At 45.8% G+C, this 26,226-nt stretch overlaps 1 protein-coding gene across 3 annotated transcripts in view; it reads left to right on the plus strand.

Moving 5' to 3' along the window:
- Positions 1-23,909, plus strand: part of TXNL4A (thioredoxin like 4A) — a 318,072-nt gene extending 294,163 nt beyond the window's left edge. For all 3 annotated transcript variants that reach the window (XM_044067018.1, XM_044067017.1, XM_044067019.1), the window contains exon 4: positions 23,399-23,909. In XM_044067018.1, the coding sequence (XP_043922953.1) occupies positions 23,399-23,570 (172 nt within the window). In that variant the 3' untranslated portion in view covers positions 23,571-23,909. The remainder of the gene's footprint in view (positions 1-23,398) is intronic.
- Positions 23,910-26,226: the final 2,317 nt, after the last annotated feature.

A 26,226-nucleotide genomic window follows, 5' to 3' on the forward strand; every position in this document is an offset into this window, starting at 1 on the left:
AAGCTAAGACCAGCAAACCGTGCAATCCATTACGAGAAGAAGAGATGGTGAGAATGCAGACAAAAGGTTTTGATCGTATTGGAGTCATGAAAAGTGTATGTCTAGAGCCAAGATCATACATTGTGGAATCGGAAACATTTGATCCCGGTTGTCTGAGCCTGTATCGCAGTATCATACCTGTGAGAAAGATTGTATGTCTCAGAGTGAGATATCCAGAGTTTCAGTTCCATAAGACGTTCCAGTAAATGTCTCTGTTCCTGAGAAAAATCCCGAAACTCCAGAATCTGTTTGTTCACAAATGACTGTGTCTGTTCACAAACCCAGTTTTGATTGCTATATCACTAGAGCAGGTCACATTTCTAGACCATGTTCCAGATGCACAGCAACTTGGACATAAGAACATGAATGTTGCATCTATTTCTTGGTGCCTGTACAATTGCATGTCCCCCCTCCCAAATGTCATTATATCGTTGGCAATTCATTAAAGAGGGAGGATGTAGATCAAAATGTATGTATACCTTTAAGAAGCTTTCTAGGGGCTTGCACATTTGTATAAATACTGAGTACGTGTGAGCCTAACTGCCATTTTGTAGTAACCTGTTGAGATGGAAGCATGCATGTCTGTGTAGTCTTGTCAGTTAATCAGTTCTTTTATATTTTGTACTGATCCTATCCATCCTGATGTTTCTGTGTAATAAAACATATAAACAAACTACCCCACCTGTTCGGCTTCCCTTGTAAGACAAGAAGAGTGGCACTTACAGAAAGTACACTTGTATAAAATCTTACCATAGTAGTAGATGCCCTTGCCTTCACAGCTGCAGTATTCATTACAAATGGGGATTCCCTGCCATGAAGCCCGACGTCCAGCAAGCCTACCAAAGTCTGCCATTGCTTTAAGGTATGCTGAACGTCACCTACAAACTCCTTGCATAGTGTAGAGCATAAAGGTGACGTTAAGGCGCAAGGAGAACCTGCATATCCAGGAAGGGAAAGAAAAAAATAACTAGGGGGGTGGAGGGGAGGGAGTGAATACAGCAGTGGTGAAGGCAAGGATATCTACTGTTATGCTAAGATTTTACACAACTGTACTATGTCCTTACATTCATTGCTGCAGTTTTCACTACAAATGGGAGTGTGCCAAAGCTCAGGAAGAAACTTGGAAGGAGGAAGCAGCAGCAGAGCCCTCTAAGAAGCCATAAAGAATGGCATTGGCAAAACCAGCCGTAGCTCTGCAGATACCATCCATCTGGTAATGTTTGGTAAAGGTATGCACAGAAGTCCAGGTAGCATCTTCAAGAATAGAATTAGCATCTAAGCATTTGAAAAAAGCACCAGAAGAAGCCACCACTCTAGTGGAATGAGCCTTTACAGAAGAAGGAAGGCTCTCACCATAAAGTGTAACAAAAGGAAATAGCCTTTGAAATCCAAGTGGAAATAGTTTGCTTGGAAACAGCCAAACCTAAAGACCTAGGATGAAAGGAAGCAAGTAACTGGTCAGATTTTCTGATAGCTGTAGTTTTATCCAAATAAAATTTGTGTGGTCTATGCACATCTAAGGGATGCAGCACCCTGTCACTGTCAGTTTGCAGAGAGGGGAAAAAAGTAGGCAAATAGACTGTGACCACTCATTAACCACCTTGGGCATGAAAGAAGAATTAGTACACAAGGATACCCTGTTCTCATGAAATATCAAAAAAGGTGGACAAGCCATAAAGGCTTGCAACTCAGACACCCATCTAGCAGACGTAGGAGCTAGCAAAAGAACATTCTTCCAAGAACAATGTTGCAAGGAAGCTGAAACAGCAGGCTCAAAAGGAGCCTGAGTCAATTTTTCCAAAATGAAAGTAAGATCCCAGGAAGGAGGAGCAGGCTTCCTGGGAGGTCTAATATTAAGGACACCTTTAAGAAATTGCTTAGCCTCAAATCTAGAAGACAACAGGGGAGCTAAAGGCATACAAGCAGAAAGAGCCGATAAGTGAGCCTTAATAGAAGAATAGGCCAAACCAGCACTGAGCAACTCACACAAATAAGAGAGAACCTGTCTTGGCATCACGGTCAGTTATACAAAATCTCAACTGACTCACTCTTAGGATATGGAATTCATAGGAGCTCATTTGAACACCCTCTCATGCATAGCCTCCCTCCACCTTCACAGATTACAGAAAATAATATCTCAAGTACATTCTCTCCTGTGCATAAAGTACCAGCCTTACTGGTGTTTCAAGCGTTGGGGTCCATGGCAGCGGCTATCACTGTGGTCCCACTAGCAAGATTTCACATGAGGTTACTGTAATGGTTTCTTTCAAATCAATGGTCTGTTGTAACCCATCCAATGAATTACCCCATTTGTATCACCAATCACTGCAAAAAGGACATATCTTAGTGGATGGAATCAAAATAATTTATTTAGGGCTGTCCCTTAGTACCTCTTCAACCCAAGGCCATAGTGACCAGAGATTCCTCCTAGATGGGGGGGAGGGGCATTAGCTGGAAAAGACAGCCCAAGGCACTTGGTCCCTAATAGAGGCCAATCTGCATGTTAATGTCTTGGAGTTGAGGGCATTGCTACTAGTGTTGCAAGCATTTCAATCTGCCTTCCTTCAAGGAACAATTGCAATTTAATCAGACATGTTCGTAGTCTGGTACATCAACAAAAAACGGGGAACCAAATCCTATCCTCTGTGTCAAGAAGCCCTCCAGGTGTGCCAGTGGGCCTTTGCCTCCAACTGCTTTCTGATAGCAGCGCTCATCCTGGAGAGTTCAAATGTGATAGTAGACAAACTAAGCAAATGCATTTTACTGCCTCATGAGTGATCTCTCAATCCCAAGATAGCAAAGAAGAATTTTCATCATCCCTCAGAGATGCTCTTCTCCATTGGCCCCAGGTCTCCTCTATGCCTTCCCTCCTTTCCCTCTGATCCTACTCTTTCTCAAGACAGCAGCCAGATTGAGAAGCAATGTAATCCCCATTGCAATGTACTGGCCTCAACAGATTTGTTTTCTCTTCCTATGGCCTCATCTCCTTCACCGTCCGTGGATTCTGGACCCATTTCCAGACCTTCTGTCTCACCCTGTGGGACTGGTGCATCCCAATCTTCAAAGTCTCAAGCCAACTGGTTGGTTCCTCCAATTCCGTTAGTCGCCAGGCATAATGATATACCATCTCCAGTACGAAAAATTTTGCTGGCATTGCATAAACCATCCACCAGGAAACTGGGTTTGTGATGATGGTCTTGACCCTTTCTCAGCTCCTGTAGAAAAAGTTTTAGAATTTCTGGCCATCCTTTTTCCTAAAGGAGCTTCTGGTTCCAGTGTTAAGGTTATTCTAGCTACCATCTCTAATTTTCATAATGGCTTCGGAGACCTACTTTTAGTTTCACATAGACTATGTAAGGTCTTCTTGAAGGAAACTTTTCGATTAAAGCCTCCATTTAAGACCCTCTAACCCCATGGGACCTGACTGTTCAACAATCACTGATACTCACCCCCTTTGAACCAGTGGCTACATGTGACTTAGCCTAGTACCTACCTATGAACCTATCTGCCCTTGGGCATTTATAAGTCTAGCCAGAGTGTCGGCTTTCGCCGCCCCATTGATTGATTAACCGATCCTCTGTCAAGCAGAGCCAATGAAGTGATCCCAAGGGTGTATTTTCTGTTGCCCATCCACAAGTCAAGGTTTCTCTTGAAGAGTGTTAGTGAGGGGCTCTGCCTGATGTAATTTGGAATTTTGTTCCATAGCATTAGGAGTCTCTATGACAGGAATCTATCCCTCCAGCATGTTCTATTTATTGTTGTGGTGAGGTTTAGCTCACTAGAGTGCGTGGCTCGCAGTGACTTGGATTTCTTTAGGTGGAGCATGTCCACCAATTCTGAGTTGGACATGGCTTTGTAAGTAAGGCAGAGATCACCTCTGAGTAAGCGATATGCCACTGAGTACAGCCGGCGTTCTTTCAGTCGGGCTGCATAGGATATATGTTTTGAGACCAGTAATCCTCTTGGTGAGGTACTTTTGTGGTTTTTCCTGATGTTGGAAGTGTCTTGTGAGGTACATCCCAAATGGGGCATTGGTATTCTATGATGGGTCTAATGAGTGGCAAGTAGAGGGGCACTATAACCTCTTTATTTCTAGATGCAAACCCTTTAGTAATTAAATGGGCCACATAGAAGGATTTCCTAACTACTTTGGCAATATGATTGTCAAAGGAGAGATTACTATCTACCTGGGTCCCCAGATCTCTTATTACCTCTTCTGTATTAAGGGGGCTGCCACCTATGTGGTAATTAGTGGGTGTTTTGTTTTTCCCAAACGGGATGACACTGCATTTTTTGGCATTTGGCTTGAGGCCATGACTTTGACACCAGGTGTCCATCTCAGTAAGGCCCTTTTGGAGGATGTTTGTGTCAGCCGGAGAGTCATTTATGGCTCCCAGTTTGCAGTCATTGGTGAACGTGGTTAGCCATAGTCCTCCTGTGTTTGCCTGTACTTCTGAGAAGTATATGCCGAACAGTAAGGGTCCCAGGACCGAGCCTTGCGGGACACCACTTGTGACTGGTTTAGTCTTGGACCTGGAGCCCGCTATTCTTACCGTGTGAGTTCTGTCTGTAAGCCAGTTGGAAACCCATCTTGTGACATAGGGGTTTATGTTCAGGCTGGTGAGTTTTTCTGTAATACCCGAGTGGGGAATGGTGTCGAAAGCCTTGGCGAGGTCAAGGTAGGCTGTGTGAACCACCTTTCTCCTCGTCTATGGCCTTGGTGACTTGTCTCTAAGAAGTCAGCCAGGTTTAGTAGGCATGATCTCCCCTTAAGGCCGAACTGGGTCAAGTCAAGTGTTTGGAGGTTCCCAATGTCTTTGTTAATAAGTTCCTTTGATGATGCGCTCCATAGCCTTGCAGACCAGGCTAGTCAGGCTTATGGGGCGATAGTTACCAGGGTCAGTTGTGGCCCCTCCTTTGTGGAGAGGAATAACCGTTGCTGTGCGCCATTCTATGGGCACGTAGCCTGTGGAGAGGCTGAGGTTGAACAGCGTGTTTACTTGGGGGGTTAGTTCGTTCTATAGTTTGTGCAAGACGCAGCCTGGGACACCATCTGGTCCCATTGATGCTGTGTTTTTGGCTTTTGAAAGGGCTGTTTTCACCTGTACATCTGTGATTTTTGGGACACTACACTTTTCCAGTATTGTTGTGGGCCCTTTTGGAGGTGAGAGGGGGGTGAGGTTTGCACTGAATCCATCTGCCAGGATGTTGCAGTATATCAGTAGGTTCAGTATATTTTGTGCTATTTTGCAGTAGTTCAGTGCACATTTGCGAGTTGCCAATGCTAACACCAAATGCTTATCTAGTGACCCTAGATTTAAAAGATGCCTATCTGCATATCCCCATTAGGGAATCCTGCAGGAGTTTTCCTACACTTCAGACCAGGCTTAGAGCACTTTCAAGTCTCTGCTCTGCCCTTTGGTTTATCTACTGTCTTCAGAGTATTCACCAAATGCCTGGCTCCTATCATTGCCTTTTGCAGGCAGAAGAATATAGCGATTTACCCGTATCTGGATGACTGCCTCATCCAAGTGGACAGCAGGGAGAAATTCCTGCAGGATCTTACTTTTGTCAATGCCCTTCTAGTCTCTCTGGGATTTACCATCAACGTGGAAAAATCCCAAGTCAGGGCCACAAGACGAATAACCTCCTTGGGAGCTGTCCTGGACACATCCATCCAAAAAGCCTTTCACTCCCCAGAAAAGCAGGGCTTTCTCCCCCTCTACTTTTCCCAGTTAGCTCACAGGACACACCTTACGTCTGGTAAGTTCCTGCAAGCACTAAGGTACATGGCATCCTGTTGGTGCTCTTTGTCAGGCTACACATGAGAAAGATGCAATGGTACCTAAGAAACTTGTAGTGCCAACATTCTCAGTCACTGGAACTGCAGCTACCTCTGATTCCCTGTTTAAGGAAGGAACTCCTTTGGTGGGCAGAAGTCTGTTCCATGAACAGGGGTCTACCATTGATCATCCTTCCCCAAGGCCAGACCATCACCACAGATGCCTCAGACATGGCCTGGGGGGCTCACTTAGGGGATGTGTGCACCCGGGGAACCTGGGATCAGAGGGAGTTAACCCTCCACATCAACCTGAAGGAAATGATGGTGGTGCACAGGGCTGTAATAGCTTTCAAGGCCCACCTCAGACCAGGAGTGCTCTTCACTAAAACGGGCAACACCACGGTCCTGTGGTATATCAACAAGCAGGGGGGAACTCACTTGTCATCTAGCCATGCTAATCTGGCAGACAGCCTCATTGTTGGGACTACATTTGATAGCCCAGTACATCCCAGGGGAGCACAACACCCTAGCAGACCTTCTCAGCAGAAGTGTACTAGACCACTACGAATGGCAGCTACAAAAGAAAACCTTCCTCACAATCATTCACCTCTGGGGGACACCAGAGGTGGACCTCTCTGCATCCATACAAAACAAACAATTGACCAGGTTCTGTACCATGGAGTTCCACTCACGAGCTTGGAAGGTGGATGCTCTCTCCTTCCACTGGGGCAACATGTTTGTGTACGCCTTCCCACCCTTGCCAATGATTCCCTGGGTAGTTCTAAAGATCAGGGAGGAAGGGCCAAGAGCTATCCTCATTGCCCCGATCTGGCCCTGGCAACACTGGTACCCCTTGCTCCTCAGCCTGACCAAGGAGCTACCCATGGGCCTGCCTCTCACAAAAAAACTGCTAAAGCAAGAAAAAGGGTCAGTACTGCATCCAGATCTTCAAACACTGTCTGCTTGGTTTATACCCCAGAGGTCAATATCAAGCCACGTTTAAGCAACTTTGGATATCATTCTGGAGGCCAGAAGGCCCAGCACCCAGGGATCCTATTCTGAAAAATGGAAAAGATTTGCTGCCTGGTGCCAATCTAAGGGTTCAAGCAGCTCCCATGCCACACTCATCTTGGTTTTAGATTACCTGGCAGAGCTAGTGCAAAAGGGATTATCATACTCTTCAATCAAAATTTATGGCTCGGCTATCTCTACTCATTCCCTTACAGAACAGCCTATGTTCTCTCACCCCCTATTAAAGCAATTCCTTAGAGGGGTGTCGCACATCAGATCACCTAGAAGACCACCCACTCCTGGGTGGGACCTGAACTATGTAATGGAGAAATTGACATTACCTCCTTTTGAACCAGCTGCTTCAGCAGAATTGAAGCACCTGTCTTGAAGGCTGCCTTCCTGCTGGCCATAACTTCAACCAGGAGGGTTTCAGAGCTCCAGGCCCTAATAGCCATTGAACCTTTCAATGTTAAGTTGTCAATCTCGCCTTCATTCTTGCTTGATGGGTTCGGAGCCGATCCTCGGCTCCGACTCGGCACTTGCTTTAGCTCGAGAACTCCTTTTACCAGCTCGAGGCAGCCCCATATCCCATGATGCAAGGCAGTAAGTACCCAGATCTCGTTTGCCGCTTCGCTTGGGAGGTCTTCTCTTTACCAGCTCCTGGTAAGTAGTTCACTTTTGTGATATTTCAAGCCCCTTTTAGTTTAAAACTAATTTTTTGATAGTTTAAATTTATTTCTACCCTTTTTCTGACAGAAATCCCTGTCTCTTTTAATTTTTTGTTAGTCAATTTTTCCTATCCCCCCCCCCTGTTAGGGTGTGTGTGTTGGTGTTTTTATAAAATACCTCTTGGTATTTTGTTTAATTTAATTTTGACTGGTGTGTCTGTGTGTGTTGTGTTTCGCACCATGTCAAAGGAGAGGGTTTCAGGTTTTAAGAAGTGTGACTCGTGCTGTCAGAAGATGTCTCTGACAGGCGGTCACACTTCTTGCCTGTATTGTTTGGGCCTCTTCACCTGCAGGACTCCTGTGCTATTTGTCACTCCTTCAGCCAGAGAGTCCTGCAGGAGAGATCTTCAAGTTGATTCTCAGGGTCTTCTTAAGCCGGAGGGCTTTCCGGCTAAGTCGGCTCCACAAAATCAACTAAATCTGCCAAGGCCCAGGCTTCTGTTTCTAAGCCTGCGGCCTCGGCTCCGACTCGTGAGTCGAGATCGGCTCCGCTGGAGCCGATTCTGAATCCACAAAGCTTTGGCGCCGATGGCTATCGGTGCCGATTCTGTTTTGACCACGATGTCGGCTCCGATCGGCCGACACCCATGTGGCACAGGCATCGGTGTCGGCTCGATCGGCTCCGACACCGTTACTTTGTTGCTGTATCCGGCTGGAGCCGACATCGAGACGTTCTGTCGGCTCCGAGAAGTCGGTGCCGACAGGATCTGCATGTATCGGCTCCGATGGCCCATTCCAGGAAGAGGTCGAGGTCTCCTTCTTTGGAGCCGATACTTTCGGCTCGGCCGCCTCTTCTATCGAACGGAGCCATCGGAGCCGTTCTTCAAGGTCATCCAGGTTGTCAGATCATGACCTGAGAGAGTGGTCAGTAGATTACTCAAGTCACAGGTACTGGCCCAAATGCTACACAGTCCGTCTCAGCAGGCGACTGTTGGTCCACACCCCGTTACAGTTCCTCCTTCAACTCTACCCCAGAGCTTGGGTTGGAGTCTTCGGGCATGGTTATTGCTACGGCTGGAGGACGGATACCCCTTCTGTTCCTTCAGCCCCTACTCTTATCTCCTCTTCCTTAGAGGGATTCGTGGTCGGGCTTCCATGGTCTCCTCCGAGGGTGAGTGGCATCGGACCCTTGTCCGAGCCGCTCTTCCCCTTGGAGCCTCGGCCTTGGTAGCTCGGCTCCGACATCTGCCTCGAGACTTCCTTTCGGTGGTCCCTGGAGTTCCTAGCTCTTGAGCGGGTTCTCTCGGACCTGCCTGGGAGGGAGCATTCGAGGTGATGAAGAGTGTACTGGCCACTGGTATCAGTCAGCAGTCTATTCCGTAGTTCCTCCCTCTATGGTACCTGTTGACATCTCTGCCACTTCTCTTGCTACAGGACCCAGAGATCCTCCGCCTCAGGTTTCCCCATTGGGAATTTCCCCTCTTCCGAGGATTCTCCTGATGTTTCGGAGATCCTCCTAGGAAGAGGACTTGTAAGAGGAAGCATGTAGACTCCCCGAGTCTGTCACTTGGATACTGACTTTGATGAGTCAGAGGGATCCCTAGATCCCCTCTGAGGATGTCTCTTTCTCAGACATCCTAGAACTTCTGAAACAGAGGGGAAACTGGCCCACCAACAATCCCTCTGAGGATGAGTCAGTATACCTAGAGGCGTTTGGATCTCGGCCCTCCACCTCCTGGGTGTCTCCGCCTTCGACCCCCTTATGCAGGTTATTGCTCGAGAAAGTGGACAGCTCCTGACTCTGTAGAGCCAGTCCCTAGGAGGCCTTCTAAATTTATCACTGCCCCTAGTGACAAACAATTCCTTACCAAGGGTGTCCCGCTGATGCCATGGTGGTGGCTGCGGCCACCAAAAAGGAACTTGCAGATCCTTCGTGCCCGTCCATCCTCCTAATAAGGACTCTAGGACCATGGATAGGTAATGCAAGCGGATGTTTTCCTCAGCGACCTTTGCTATGTTCGCTGAATTATCTTTGTCACTTCACCAGACTCCAGAGAGATATCCTGAAGGAGCTGGGAAGTAGTTCAGGATCCTACAGCTGCAGGGGCTCAAGAAAAGATTGCTTCGCAGCTAGGAACCCTCAATTCCATTGCTAACTCCTCCATGCGGCTAATATCTTATGCTGCGGATGGAGGCAGTAGAGCCAAGAGGCACAGGTGTGGCCCTTAGGCGCCAAGCCTGGATGCGGCTATGTGATTTATGGATCCCTTTAAGGCGTCCTTCACAAATTCTCCCTTTGATGGGTCAGCTTTGTTTGGCCCTCAGGTGAAGGAGACCTTGACCAGGTGTGAGCAGGACGGCAAGACTCTTTCTGCTGTTGGAGTTCGTTTTCCACCCCTTCTAGGCCTTATCCCAAAGGACAGAAGGGTGGGAAGATGTGGTTCCGTAAATCCCAAGGAGTCACGCCGGATTCACGTGGTCAGTTTACCCTAGAGGCAGAGGGGTAACAACAACAGACGCCGCTCTAGAGGCAGAGGGGTCCAAGAACCAGGAAACAGGGAGCCTCTCTCTGATAAGCCCTTTCAGCATCCCTGAGATGTTGCCCGGCTGTCCCTCCTTGGAGGCAGTCGGGAAGATTATCACTGTACCCAGAAGCCTGGCATTCCCTCACTCAAGACAGATGGGTACAGTCGATCATATCCAAGGGTTACATAATTCCTTTCGAGGAAAGTCCTTCCCTCAAGTTCCTTCCAGATGTACCACCGGTCTAAGGGACATTGCAGAGTTAGAAATCGCAAAACTACTGCAAAAGAGCCATTCAGCCAGTTACAATAGACCATTCAGAGCCCGAATCTACTCAAGGTTCTTTTGGTCCCCAAAAGACGGGAGACTGGAGACCAATATTGGATCTCAGCAGACTCAACAAGTCTGTCAGGAAGACAAGATTCGAATGGTCACTCTTCAGTCAATTCTACCCTTCTTACAGAAGGACAACTGGACGTGCTCAAAAGATCTTCAGGATGCGTACTATCACAACAAAATTCACAGACGCTCCAGGAGATTTCTCCGCTTTCTGGGGTCCAGTCATTTCCAGTTCAGAGCCCTGCCCTTTGGTCTCACTACAGCCCCAGGGTGTTCACCAAATGCATGGCAGTGGTCACGGCTCACCTGAGACGTCAAGGATTCCAGGTGTTTCCGTATCTCGACGACTGGCTCCTGTCAGCCACCACCAGGCATCAGCTTATACAAGCCAGGGATTACACAATAGACCTTTGTTCTCATTTGGGCATCTCAGTCAACTTCAAAAGTCATCCTTATCGCCCTGCCAGTCTATTACCTTTATAGGCGCAAACTTAAACACTGTTCGGATGTCAGCTACCCTTACAGAACAAAGAGTTTCAGACATTCAGACTCATGTCAGAATCATTCTGGCCAGCAAGAAAGTTCAGGCCAGAATGGTTCTAAAGGTATTAGGTCTCATGGCTGCGGCCATTACTCTTCTTCCCCTGGCTCGATTCTACATGCGCCTCCTTCAGTGGATGCTGTTCACACAGTGGTCATACCAGCAACTCCCAATGCGTCACCAGATTCTGGTGACACAAACATGCAAAGAACATCTTGCTTGGTGGATCACATCGTCTCAGATTCACCAAGGCAGGTGCTTTGTACCTCCGTCCCGATAGCCACTGTCACCACGGATGCCTCCCTGATCGGGTGGGGGTCATTATCAGGGCAGGATGGTTCATGGGACGTGGCAACCGTTCGAGTACCATCTGCACATAAATGTCCTGGAGATGAGAGCAGTGCTTTTAACGTTGCAAGCCCTCAACGACTTTCTTCCCGTAGGGACAATTGCAGTCCACACAGACAACATGTCTGTAGTTTGGTATATCAACAAACAGGGCGGAACCAAGTCCTACCCCTTGTGTCGAGAAGCGCTCAGACTATGGCAATGGGCGATCTCCTCTCATCGGTTTCTGGTAGCAACGCATATCCCTGGGAAAACCAACATTATAACGGACAGATTGAGCAGAGCTATTCTCATGCCTCACGAGTGGTCTCTCAAGCAATCCATAGCGGAAGAGATTTTTCTGGAATGGGGTCCATGTTGCGATCTTTTGCTACTCCCAAAACAGCAAATGTACAGACTTCTTCAGCCTCTTCCTCTATCAGGCCATCCCCCAGAGACGCTCTGACCCAGGATTGGCCCCAGGGACTCTTATGCCTTCCTCCATTTCCTCTGATCCCTCAGGTGATCCAGAAAGCTACCGTTTGAGAGCCAAATTGATTCTCATTGCCCCTTACTGGCCTCGACAAGTTTGGTTCCGTTCCTCCATCATCACCTTTTGGTGCAGCCGTGGCATCTGGACCCAGTGCCAGATCTACTGATTCACCAATCCGGTCAGCTGCACCGGTCAATCCCTTCTCTCAATCTCACAGCATGGTTGCTCCACTTCCTTCCTTAGCCAGGCTTCCTTTGATCTCTAACCCAGTTAGAGATATCATAGTAGCTTCACTAAAATCCTCTACCAGGAGGATTTACACAAGCAAATGGAAACGTTTCTCTTATTGGGCTAAGGCCCAAAATATTGATCCTTTTACTGCCCCTGTTCAGGCAGTTCTAGACTTCTTAGCAGAGATTTTTCATGCAAGCTCCTCTTCTTCCACAGTCAGAGTTCAGTTGGCTGCTATTTCCAATTTTCATGTCGGGATAGCAGATCATAATATTATGTCCCATAGGCTCTGCAGGGCCTTCTTGAAAGGAATTTTCCTACTAAAGCCTCCAATCAGGAATCCTCCTCCTCAGTGGGATCTAAATTTAGTGCTGACATCCTTGATTCTTCCCCTTGAGCCAGCTGTTTCTTGTTCCTAAAATATCTTTCTTGGAAAACGTTATTCCTAGTGGCTATTACATCTGCCAGGAGGGTGTCTGAACTTCATGCTCTTCGGTTCGACCCTATTTGATTTTTCACAAAGACATAGTATCTTTGAGAACTAATCCATCCTTTTTACCTAAGGTAGCTTCAAAAACAATCTGAATCAATCCATTGATCTCCTGTATTTTTCCTAACTACTCAGATAGAGCTGAACAAAAGCTACATTATCTTGGCGTCCACCGTCAGCTTAGATATTATTTGGACAGAACAAAAATTTAGAAAATCTGATCAACTTTTTGTTTCCTATGCGGATAATAAAAAGGCCTTCCTGTTTCTAAAGTGACTCTGTCCAGATGGCTTTCTTCGTCATCACTGAAATTTATATGATCAGGGAAAACAGCTGTGCTCAAAACCTAAAGCACATTCAACTAGGAGTTTAGCTACTTCTACAGCTTTTCAAGCTAGACTACCTTTGGACACTATTTGTGCAGCGCCACTTGGGCCACTCCTCACACTTTTGTTTCCCATTACAAATTGGACTTGGCCTCCAGGGACAGAGCCAGTTTTGGCTCTACAGTCCTCAAGAGTTTGTTCCATTGAGCCACCCAGGATAGAGGTGCTAGGGACGCGGTCCCATCAAGCAAGAATGAAGGCGAGATTGACAACTTAACATTAAGAAGTTATGTACCTACCATAACGTTCCATGTTAGTTGTCTTCTCTGCCTTCTTTCTGCACCCTCCCTCCTTCCCCTGGCCTGGACAGACCTTGTATAAGAAACTATTATGCTAAAGACCATTCAGACCTGGTCCTTTTTCCATCTGTAAGTTTCTTCTTCCTTTGGGAAATATTTTATGCTTGGTGTTATTGCCCTTTGTCAACAAACGAGATCTGGGTACTTACTGCCTTGCATCATGGGATATGGGGCTGCCTCGAGCTGGTAAAAGGAGTTCTCGAGCTAAAGCAAGTGCCGAGTCGGAGCCGAGGATCGGCTCCGAACCCATCAAGCAAGAAAGAAGGCGAGAGAAGACAACTAACATGGAACGTTATGGTAGGTACATAACTTCTTATTATCTTCCATGCAGATAGGGTGCCTCTTAGACCCAACCCCACTTTCATGCCTAAGGTGGTGTCTGACGTGACCCTTAATCAGGCTACCATCTCCCTACCTTCTTTCCAAACCCACAAAATAGCGGGGAAAGGATCCTACATACATTGATGTACACAGATAGCTTAGATGCTATGTGGATAGGACCAAGTCTTTCAGAAAGACTGACCAGCTGATGGTCAGCTTCGCCCCAGGGGCAGAGGGGAAACCTATATCCAAGGAGACCATTTCTGTATGGATATCTCACTGCATCCATTTCTGCTACTCCTCCCATGGGAAAATACCTCCCAATCCTGTCCAAAGCCATTCCACTAGGGCACCATCAACCTTCGTGGTCTTCATCAGAGGCATCCCTACCAAGGATATTCTAGAAGCTGCCACTTGGACATCTGCACCTTCACAAAACACTAACAACTGCTTCTTTACTCCAAATTCCTGGCAAGCTTTGCTTCAGCAGTCCTGCAGGGCATAGTGGCTTCTCTTTAGAGCAATGCAAGCCTTTTCTAGGCCTCCTTCCCTTCCTTCCTTCCACCCCATTTTTCAACTTTGGGAATCCTCCCACAAGTGAGGACTTCAACAGTGAAACATGAAGAACATAGTACAGTTGTATACACTTACCATAAATGTAGATGTTTGAGTGTATTCACTGTTGCAGTCCTGTTTCCTTGCCTCCTTCACCCTTTTTGTTCCTTCATATCCAAATATACCTAATAACTTACCCCAGGTTGGCCTTCCGGCCAGGGCAAGAAAAACTGATGTAAGGAGGGATGCTCCTTACTCCGGTATTCAGGCCGGCTGAGGGTTACCCAGCAGGGATAAACCCACAAGTGATGACTGCAACAGTGAATACACTCAAACATCTACATTTATGGTAAGTGTACACAACTGTACTTTCTGGGCTCCCTTCCCTCTTCAGGGGGGGGGTGGCTTTCGAGGCCATGGTGAGAGCCTTCATAACTGCAGTCAAACGGTTGGTCAATGCCCCTTTCTTCCCCACACCCAGATATTCATCCTGTTCTTTCACTTAGTGAGTGCCAATGCCTCAGGATCCACAGATAACAGTTCTGGCCTGTTCTGATACCTCCCCAGACCACCCCACGGAGGAGGTCTCTAAGAAGAGAAAAGTGTAAGGGGAAACAATTGGATTCCCCAGAGGAATCGGTCACTGAAGACACTGACTTTGAAGGGGAAGGAATCCCCTAGGTCACCCCCCTGATAATGTCTCATTTGGAGACATCGTGGAGGTTTAAAACAAAGGGGTGATTTGAAGTCCCAGCATACCTCCCCTGAAAAGTCAGTGTATCTGCAGGCTTTTGGCACTTGACCTCTATCTCTTGGGTGACTCCACTTGCTGACGAACTCATTCATTTGATTTCTTAGCGGGCATGGAAGGCCCCTGATACTATTAAACCCAGCCATAGGAGACCTGATAGAGTCCTGTCTGCACCTGAGGATAAACCTTTTTGGGCTAAAGGGTTAGCTGTTGATGCCATGGTCATGGCGGCAGCCATGAAGAAGGAACTTGCAGAGGAGAGTTCCTCTATCCATCTTCCCAACAGAGAGTCTCGTGTGATTGATAGTTTGGAAAAGTACAGTTTTGTACCTACCATAAATGTAGATGTTCGAGGATTCCATTGCTGCAGTCCTGACTATTGGGTATAGTCCGCGTCCGTCGCCGAATACCAGAGTATAAGGCTGGCGTCGGTCAGGGCGCATTAGACTGGCGTCAGTGCGTCAGGGTACTAATCGCATGACCGACGTCATATCCTCAGTCTTTTCTTGCCCCAGATGTCAGAAGACCCTAAAAAGACAAGTCCCAAAACAACCTGCACCAAAAACATGTATAATATAAACAACCATATATACAAAAATATAAGCATGTAAACTCACCTACACAACCACCCCTAAATACAGAGGGAAGGAGGGAGGTAAATTGGACTGCAGCAATGGAATCCTCGAACATCTACATTTATGGTAGGTACAAAACTGTACTATGTTCTTCGTCTTCCATTGCTGCAGTCCTGACTATTGGGTAGAATCCCAAAGCAGAGGTAAGGGAGGCTGGCAAATTATAAAGTAGTAGGAGCTGACAATATGCCTTGTAAAACAGCTGTGGCAAAACCAGCCCTAGACTTAGAGTAGATAGGAAGGTGATAATGCCTAGAGAAAGTATGTACTGAACTCCAAGTAGCTGCTTCCAGAATATCCTTAGTTGCCACCCCCCTTAGAAATGCTGTTGAAGTGGCAGTAGCCCTAGTGGAATGAGGCCTAATCCCAGCTGGAATCTCCTTGCCATGATGGGAATAACAAAATGCAATGCAAAAGCCAATCCACCTAGAAATAGTTTGTTTTGACACAGGCTTGCCCTGAGAACTCAAAGCAAAAGAAACAAACAACTGCTGAGACTGCCTAAAATCCTTAGTCCTGCTTAAATAATAACGCAATTGCCTGTGTACATCTAAAGTGTGCAAAATCTTTTCCCCTTTATTTTGAGGATCTGCAAAAAACGTAGGCAAATGAATAGTTTGGTTTAAAGCCACACTAGAAACCACCTTAGGCATAAAAGAAGGATTAGTACGTAATGATACCCTATCCTTATGGAAAATCAAAAGGGCTCTACTGCCATAAGGGCCTGCAACTCAGACACCCTTCTTGCAGAAGTAATAGCCAACAGAAAAGCAGTCTTCCATGACAAATATTTCAATTCAGCAGTAGCTGCAGGCTCAAAAGGTTGTAGAGTAAGTTTTCCAACACAAAATTGAGATCCCAAGCAGGAGTAGGAGCTCTACGGGGGTCTTATATTCTTTGCCCCTCTAAGAAACTGCTTGAACAAAGGATGCGAAAACAAAGGTGGGTCACAATCATAGTGAGCTGAAATTGCTGCAGCATGAATCTTTATGGAAGAGAAGGACAAACCTTTGTCCAACAATTCAGTAAGATATTGAAGAGCCACACTCAAATTAGGCTCTGAAATCTCCAAATTCTTTGCTGTACTCCAAAATAAAAATCTCTTCCATTTTTCTCATGCACACTCTCCTTGTACTAGGTCTTCTAGCTTCCATAATCACATTTAAAACTTGTTGAGGAAGTTGAGACCTGCTGTGTTTCAACACAGAATATGCCAGGCTGTTAGATGAAGAGAGTGAAGCTTGACATTGAGCAGATGACCGTCCTTCTGAGATAAAAGATGAGGAATCAGAGGTAAAGGCCATGGAGGCTCCTTTACCAGACTCAGTAGTGGGTACCAGTGTTGCCGAGGCCAATCTGGAGCTATCAAAATCATCCTTGGCCTGTCTTGTCTGACCTTTAATAGTACCTTTGGAAGAAGAGGTAGAGGTGGAAAGGCATACACATGAAGGTTTTTCCAAATGAAAGACAGAGCATCCACTTTCCAAGCTGTGTGATGAAACCCCTTTGTGCAATACTTTGGCAGCTGGTGGTTTAGTGGAGAAGCGAACAGATCTATGTCTGGAGTTCCCCATGACACTGTCAGTTTCTGAAATACATGAAGATCCAGTTTCCACTGTGGGGATCCATGATTTGTCTGCTTAACACATCTGCTAAGGAGTTCTGTGCTCCTGGCAGAAACCTTGCCTGAAGAGTTAGTTGCAAGCTGAGCAGTCTCCCATAAAATCATTGCTTGCCTGCATAGAGGATAAGAATGTGTTCCCCTTGCTTGTTGATGTACCACATGACAGTTGTGTTGTCTGTTAGAATCAACACCTGCCCTGGAAGCAGTAACTCCTTGAAAGCCATTAACGCAAACTGGACTGCTAACATCTCCTTCATGTTGATATGTAGATGCTGTAGTCTGGCAGGCCACTTGTCTTGTATCCACTTTCCATTTAGATGAGCTCCCCAAGCAATGTCCGAGGCATCTGTCGTTAAAATCTGACTTGCCTCTGGCCGGGTCACAGAGAGTCCCTTGTTTAGGTGACATTCCTGAGCCCACCACAAAATTCTTTTGAAGGCAAGGTATTATTTGAATGACAGTGTCCAAATCCTGGCAGTGCTGTGTCCATACATTTTGAGATACCATTGTAGCTTCCTCATATGCAGTTTGGCATTGGGAAGCACCAGAATACAAGATGCCATGAACCCTAATGCTTGAAGGACTGTCCTTGCAGTCAGCACGGACTGATGAGATAGTTGATGGAAGTAAAGTGACAGACTCTTTTGTTTGTCCGGGGTTAAAAAGGCCATCTGGGCTGCTGTATTCAGTCTCACGCCCAGAAAGCACATGTCTTGAGAGGGTACTAGACTGGACTTTATTTCGCTCACAGAATACCCTAGGCATCTTAGCACTGCTATAACATATTCGAGATGCTGTAGAAGGTCTTCCTTTTCTTGAGCCAGAATCAGGCAGTCGCCCAAGTAAGGATAGATTTGAATTCCTTGAAGCCTGAAGTAAGGTATCAGTGGAGCCAGAACCTTTGTGAACACTCTGGGCGGAGTACACAAGCCAAAGGGCAATGCAGAGAACTGATAATGAGAATTTCCAGCTCGAAACGCAGATACTTTCTGCAACTTAGCCTTATAGGCACATGAAGGTAAGCTTCCTTGAGATCTAAAGTTACCATCCAGTGATCTTTGCCCAGCAGAGGTAAAAGCTGTTGTAACGTCAACATCTTGAACTTGGGAATGTCCAAAACGTGTTGAGGAGAGATAAATCAAAATTGGTCTCCACGTGTTCCCCTTCTTTGGTACAAGGAACAGGCGAGAATAAAATCCTAGGCCCCTCTCTGACACAGGGACTGGCTGAATGGCCCCTATGTGAAGTAACTGTAAAACTTGCTTGTGAGCCTCTTTTCTTTGTAGAGGAGGAACGTCTGGCATGCCTTTGAAAGGGGCATGGTATGGAAATAAAATCTGTAACCGTGGTGAATGATATCCAACACCCATTTGTCTTGAGTAATTAAATCCCAATTTTCTTTGAAAAGAGACAGTCTTCCTCCCAAAGGAGCTGCCAGACGTGAATCTGCTGGCAGCTGAAGAAACAGGTCATTGGGTCTGTTTACGAAAGGACTGACCCCTGCCCTCACCAGAAGTCTGAGCAGGTGAACTCCCTGTTCTAGGCCTAAAAGAACCTTGAGCCCTGCCCCTACCACGTCTAGACCTACCCCTAGACTGAGAATCATAAGCAGGATATGTCCACCCCTTAGCAGGCCAATTTCTACTAAACTTTGGCTGCACCTGCAAAAATCTTTAACAGTTTGCATAGACTTAGCTTTGTCCTCCATTTTCTTTAAAACAGCTTCCACAGGCGAACCAAACAACACATCAGACTGTAAAGGAGCATCCAAAATCCTTGTCTTAACATGCTCAGCTAAATTCTGATCCCTCAACCAGGCATGCCTGCGAAGAACAGAACTAGTGGCAGCCACCCTCGAGGAGGCCTGTACAGCATCAAAACCACATTGCAAAGAATGCTTACCCACTTGTTCAGACACATGAACCAAATCCAGCAACTCTTTACACTCAATACCTTCCGCCAAAGCATCCACCTTAGATTTCAATTGTGAAAGGAGATAATTCTGATATTTTAACATGTGAAACTGACAATTCAAAGCTCTCATGGCTAGAGTGGAAGAAGTATACACTTTCTTTCCCCACCTATCCAAAGCCCTTGCCTCTTTATCAGTGGGGACAGGATTTTTAACCACAGAAGCCTTTACACCCTTAGGCCCTTGAGAAATAGTTTCTGGGTCCGCCCTAGGACTCTTAAACAAATATTTATGAGCTTCGGGCACCCTATAATACCTATCAGGCTTAACAGGAGCAGGAGGCAAAGAGTCAGGGTTCAGGGAAGCCTCTGCAAAACATCTTCCACCACATTCAACACAGGAGGAATAGCTAAAGGCCTATGCTGGGGTAAAAACAAGAACTCCCTAAGCCTTTTCCTGGAGTCAGAATAATCCTGGCCTTCCCATTTAAAGTGCTCCCTCATGGAATGCAAAGTCTCTGAAAATGAGAAATCCTCAGGTGGAGACGCTGTAGGAGTGGAATCATCCACATCAGAATCAGAATAGGTAGGATACTCCTGCAAATCTTCCACAGAAGTGTCTGAAGCCTCTGAACACTGTTCAAAACTATCAAACTCCGGTTCCACCCTAGGCCTCTTATCAGGCGGGGGCATAGAACCCCTAATCATAGTAATCAAATCTTCTGCCATTTTAAGCATATGTTTCTTAGGTACAGAACCTGAAACGCTAGGAGAAGCCCCCACTGAAGCTGAAGTAGGCCTACCTCTCAAAGAAGTTTTGGCAACAGAAGGAGAGGCCCTAACTACCTTGGGAAGAGAGGGAAGAACAGTCACCTGAGAAGCCCCCTCAGCCTGGCCTACCTCCTGAGAAGGCACATCCTGTAAGAGTATAGTTTCTGCCTGGGACTCCATGGAAACTCCTGGCAAAACCTCCGGCTCCACTGAGCCTTCTAAAGAACCGGCGTCCGGGACTGCCGGTTCCTCAACCCTAGGCTTCACTGTTTTATCCTTGCGCTTCTTGGAGGAAGCGGGCGTCGGAGCATCCGACGGCATTTTATAATTAACGCTTCCCAAACACTAGCCTGGCACAGTCTAACCTCCTCTTAATAGTGCGTTTGTTAAACCTAGCACAAGAGCGGCAACCAACAACGTCGTGCTCAGGCCCTAAACAAGGTATACACAAGGTATGATAATCCCTATGAGGTATCTGTTTCCCACAAGAAATACAGTTATTCACTTTTTCTGACATCCGGTAAAATACTGAGGCAAGAAAAACTAAAATGTTCCCAACGGGGTACTTAGCCAACTCTGTTTCGGTCTGAAACTCCGGTTTCGGAAATATTTCAGTACGCCAACCTGCACTCGCAAAACTGCTTCTGCATCGGACCATGCGGCAAAAAAGACTGAGGATATGACGTCGGTCATGCGCATTAGTACCCTGACGTACTGACGTCAGTCTAATGCGCCCTGACCGACGTCAGCCTTATACTCTGGTATTCGGGCCGACGGGACGCGGACTATACCCAATAGTCAGGACTGCAGCAATGGAAGACGAAGAACATGTGGGTTTGCGTGTCAATGACCTTTCCCTTAAGGTCTTTGAATTTTCTGGCACACTTTACCAGACTTTAAAAGTGGTCTGATCAAGGAGTTATCAAATACCCTAGCAGGAGCCATTTCTGAGGAGGTTCAAGATGAGTTTGCTTCCCAGTTGGCCACCCTGGAGTCTGTCTAATTCATCCATGAGGCTCATTGCACATGCAGCCAAAGGGACTACCAGAGTGGCAGGTTCAGGCATTACCATTAGGAGGCATGTCTGGATGTGCCTATGTGATTTTGCTGAGACATTTAAGCCTTCCGTAGTCAATGCATCCTTTGACGGATCATCCCAGTTTGGCTTGAAAGTTAAAGAAACATTGTCTTGATGCGAGAAAGATGGAAAGACCCTTTCTGCCATGGGAGTATGTTTTTCCATTCCCCAACAATCCTTTTCCAGGAATCCAAAAGGTAGTGGAAAGATGTGGTTCAGAAATTCCCAAGGGCCTTTTCAAGATGCACATGGAGTTGGTTCACCCAGGGACAGAGGAGGAAACTTTAATGCAAGACACTGTCCATGTGGCAGAGGTGGCACAGAAAACCAGGGTTTCAAGGATTCCTTCCCTGGTAAACCCTACCAACATTCTGAAAGGAAGCCCGATTTGTCTTCTGGAGGCAGGGAGGCAGTCAGGGGATGATTATTCCAGCACCAAGATGCCTGGCTACAACTTTGGATTCCTGGGTGCAGAGGATTATATCCAGAAGCTACACTGTCCCCTTGTCTTATTCCCCTCATATACACAAGAAAATCCCCGATGTTCCACCCAGTCAGAGGGAACAGGCAGTTCTAGTGGTCTGAAGACGGCTAAAAGGAGTCATCCAAGAAGTCCCACCAGACTAGATAGGATTCAGAATTTACTCAAGATTCTTTTTAGTGTCAAAAAAATGACAGGGGACTGCAGACCAGTTTTGCTTTCTCAGTGTACTAAACAGATCAAGTTCGCCAAATTAAATTCCGGATGGTCATGGTACAGTCCATTCTTGTGTTTTTGGAAAAGGACGACTGGATGTGCTTTATATATCTTCAGTATACGTATTACATATGAAAATGGAGAAGCGATCCAGAAGATTCCTCCACTTTTGGCTGGGAGCCAGCCACTGCCAGTTCAGAGTTCTGCTCTTTGGTCTCACCACAGCCCCCATGGTGTTCACCAAATGTATGGGAGCAGTCGCAGCTCACTTGAGACTGCAGGGATTCCAAGTATTTCCATACCTAGACAACTGGCTCATTATTGCTGCCAACCAGGCATTTAATACTGTAAAGAGACCATCTGCTTTACACCTGCGATTCTCTGAGAATAACTGTAAACTACAAAACATCGAAGTTAATCCCAACTCAGACGTTAAGAGTTCATAGGAGCACTTCTGAATAGTCAAACTTCCATAGCTTTTTCCCCCTGCCAGACTTCAGAAAATCAAAATTCAGGTCCAGAGAATAATAAACAGCCACAAAGTATCTTCCTGTTTAGCTCTATAAGCATTAGGCTCCATGGCAGTGACTATAGATCTCCTTCCCTTAGCAAGGTTCTACATGAGAATACTACAGAGGCTGCTAGTGTCTCACTGGACAATGTCATCTCAATCCATGTTGGACCTGATTTTTATCACAGTTTGCAAAACTAATTTAGTGCGGTGGATACATTTCAAAGACATTCTTCTGGGCCGTCCATTCACCCCATCACAACCCAAGGCTGTAGTGACCATGGACGCCTAACAGATGGGGTGGGGGGTACATCTGGGAAAGATTGTCCAAGGCAGTTGGTCCCCCATGGAGGCCAACTTGTGTATCAGTGCCTTAGAGCTAAGGGCATTGCTTCTAGGGTTGTGAGCATTTCAAGCTGCTCTTCCCTTGGGGACTATTGCAGTCCAAACAGTATGTCAGTAGTTTGGTACATAAACGGGGAAGAGCCAAGTCTTATCCCCTATGTCGGGAAGTGCCCATAGTGTGGCATTGGGTGATCTCTTCCAACCACTTTCTGATAGCAGTGCACATTCCAGTGAGTTCCAGTGTGATAGCAGACAAACTGAGCAGGAGCATTCTGTTGCATCATGAGTGGCCTATCAGTCTGACAGTAGTGGAGAACAACATATGTCAGTGGGGCCAGCCTTGCTACCTCTCCTCTAAACAACAAGTGCAGCAGCTACTTTGCCCTAATCTCCCCTCTGGAGAAGTCGCTGAGAGATTCTGTTCTACACAATTGGCCCTCCGGACTTCTGTATTCCTTTCCACCCTCATTCCTCTAATTCCAAAATACCTACAGAAAGCAAACCGGCCGAAGAGCAGAGATGTCCTTCTATTCCCATGTTGCAGTGTTCTGCATATGGGTTTACTCCTCTTGTCTCGCATACGTATGGTCAGTATACATATATCAGTCTCTCTGAGATGTGTGTGATGTCTGACGTGGCTGAGGGAACGAGGGCTATAAATAAATCAAATAAATAATCCTTTTTCCAGCTGCCTGAGCTTGTGGTTACCTCTGAAACACCAGTGCTAATGGTGTAATTGCTACTCTGGCAGCATTTTCTGGGTACATTGGACAGCTGCAGAAAATGGGGTCAGGTGTCTCTCCCCCTTCACCAGCCCTATGTTCACATCCATGCATTTCGTGATTTTTGTGCACTTTTGCTGTGGCAATACTTGTAAATGGCATTACTGTCTTTGCGGTAGGATATCTATAGTCTGTTTTAGTATCTACAGAATACTGAATTTCTGTATTATGTGCTACTATTAGTCACAGTTTAACCTGATGAAGTTTGGCATTTTGTGTCCTTGCTATTATTCCCCACCACTCTTTAAAAATGCAGGCCTGTGTAACTTTTTTCTCTTGTTTTTACAGGAATAAACACATAATGATTGACTTGGGAACTGGTAACAACAACAAGATCAACTGGCCCATGGAAGATAAGCAGGAAATGATCGATATTATAGAAACTGTGTATAGAGGAGCACGAAAAGGCAGAGGTCTTGTGGTGTCTCCAAAAGATTATTCAACTAAGTACAGATATTGACAAGCTGTGTTGGACTGTTTTGCCATAAACTTCGCTTGTTTTCTTCTCTGCACTACTACAGTTGCAAAAGACATTGAACAATTTGGATATAACCTTAATTTGGCTTACAGTTTGGTACTGTACAGAGGCCAGTAACTCTTGCCAGACATTTTAGGATTTTTACTTGTGATACCAAAAGAAGACTCCATTTCAGAGAAGACTATTGGATTCCCTCACAAAGAGAGAAGACACTTATTGAGTTAAGTTCAAAATGGTTGACACTGCAGTGAGTGTGAAAATGGATAAATTTAGAAATAAATGATATTCATTTTGTTTTGAAATAAAGATATTTTCTGTGAATCTTGTTTCATTTTTGTAGTGGATTGCGTACTTTTTATTGTGTTAGTAATTTTGTAGCACTACATTTTAACCTCTTAAGTTGTCCTTTAACAGACTTTTATTTACTTGCATACTTGTGAGGGCTTTGCAGACTTTCTATAGTAATGCAGCAACACAACACTGAAAGGCAGAATGTATATTGTAGCTTTGTTTTGGCTTTGGCTTTGTTTTGGCTAATATATGAAGACAGGATTCAAGACTTTCTATTTATATGTAGTTCCAGTTTGTCTCCAGCTGCAGCTGTCGTAATGGTGATTCCCATTAAATCCAGGTATATTTTTTCTTATGTGAAAGACCGTGCCCCTCATATTTGCATTTCTCTTATAAATTGTGACTACATTTGAGCAGTGTCTTAAGTTGTTTGCAGTTTTGCTGCAGTTATTATATATATAAACTACACTGTCTGCTGCTGCTTAAAGTTGTTAATTGCACGGAATTACAGTTGTATCTGATAATTGCAGGTAGTTTGTGTGGTCTTGTTGCACTTGTTCTCCAAACCAGCTATTCTACATTAAGAAGGTGTTTTTCTGCACCCCTGTGGCAGAAGTATGCTGATAATCCTGTCTGAGTTGGGGATTGCTGGTGGAAGGCTTAGCGTGTGCTTTCCTGATTTGCAGTTAGCTTAAAACTTGTTTCTTTTTGCTCGTAGTCAAGACTCTTGTTTCACAGTGCTGCTCTTCACACAACAGCAGTTAGCAGTGCCCTGTATAGACGCAAAAGCCTTGAAGCTTCCATAAACAGCTGTCGGTGAAACCCTTCCAAGCTTTACTGCTGCTCTAGGAGTAACTCAGTTGCACACTGAGCAGTGTTGCCTTATTGATTAACCTTAACCTACATAAAACCAGCAAAGTCCTATCAAATTAACCCATTCTGTTTCCTAATAAAATGTAAAGTAAGAACCTGCTATCATGGACGGGACAGTTTTTTTATCATCTCTCTGGCCAGACTGATGGACACGGCATCCTGAGGCAATGTAGCAATTGTCTGTGTACTGGCAGCCACATCCTCCTGAAACAAATACTTTGAGAGAGATGTAGTTACATTATGAAGTTGGAGGCAAGACTCTCACATAAGGACAGATCAAACGCCAAACGGTGTCAGCACACACACACACACACACACACACACACACACACACACACACACACCACTTCCCATACTAAATAAGGACATGACACACAACCCACATATGCGGAGGTACTCACTAGTAACTTACCAGAGGATCAGAGGGATCCCAAATGAAAAATACACACTAGTACAAAAAATTACCACAGCACAATAACACACACACCAGTGTCTCAGCAAGTAAGCCCATAATGCGTAACATCACAAAACCTAATTTATATGGTCATAGGAGACTCCATAGTGAGACACAGCTGTTCCTCTCACCAGGCTGGATAAGGAGTGGGTTACAGTTAGCTGCATGTCAGGTGCCAAGATCAGTCAGGTCACCCAAACACAAGTACCAGTATGACACTTAGTCCATGTTAGGGTGAATGATTTCAGACATACGTCTCTGGACTATATGAAGAGAGACACATTTGAGCTTTCAGATTGCGTCACAGGCAGGCCTAACCTTAAGCATCATTCTACCCTGTCCAAGGATGATGCTACAATACAAACATAAAATGATTGACTTTAAAAATTGGCTTAGCTTCTGGTGTCAGTCCAAGGGGATCCAGTATCTGTCAGCCTGGGAAGGCATGGTCAACAGGCCATGCTGCTTTGCCAGCGATGGTTTGCACCTGTCTCCTTTAGGTTTTCGGTTGCCAGCAAAGGCATCAACCACCCCCTATTGTGCCTTTTATAGGTATTGTCAAAATAACCAACCTTCCAATGTAACAAAATTGTCTCTGGATAAACTCAAGGTACTGCTGCTTAATACCAGGAGTCTAAACATGAAACTACACTCCCTGAAAGCATTCCTCACCTTGGAAGATACTGATGTCTGTGCAGTCACTGAGACATGGTTCAGAGTCGCAGAAAGCACCTTGGCCATGCAGGGCTACAACGCCTTCCATACGTTCAAACCACAAAGTGAATGTGAAAGAACCAAAGGAGGAGTTGTATCCTTCTTCATTAAGGACAAGTACACCTCTAGACTGGTCACAGTAAAACTCTGTTAAGCTACTCCATGTCCATAGGCAAACCCCCTACTACATCATATCTAACTATAGATCTGATGTTATCCATGTCACTGTTCCTCACTCTTGGATCCTAGGATCCAACATTGGATCTGAGTTAGCAACTTTTCTAACAGATCACAGTCTTGAGCTCT

This window comes from Protopterus annectens, chromosome 3.part1 (assembly GCF_019279795.1).
Source record: "Protopterus annectens isolate FY-2018-M chromosome 3.part1, PAN1.0, whole genome shotgun sequence".
Taxonomy (NCBI): Eukaryota; Metazoa; Chordata; order Ceratodontiformes; family Protopteridae; genus Protopterus; species Protopterus annectens.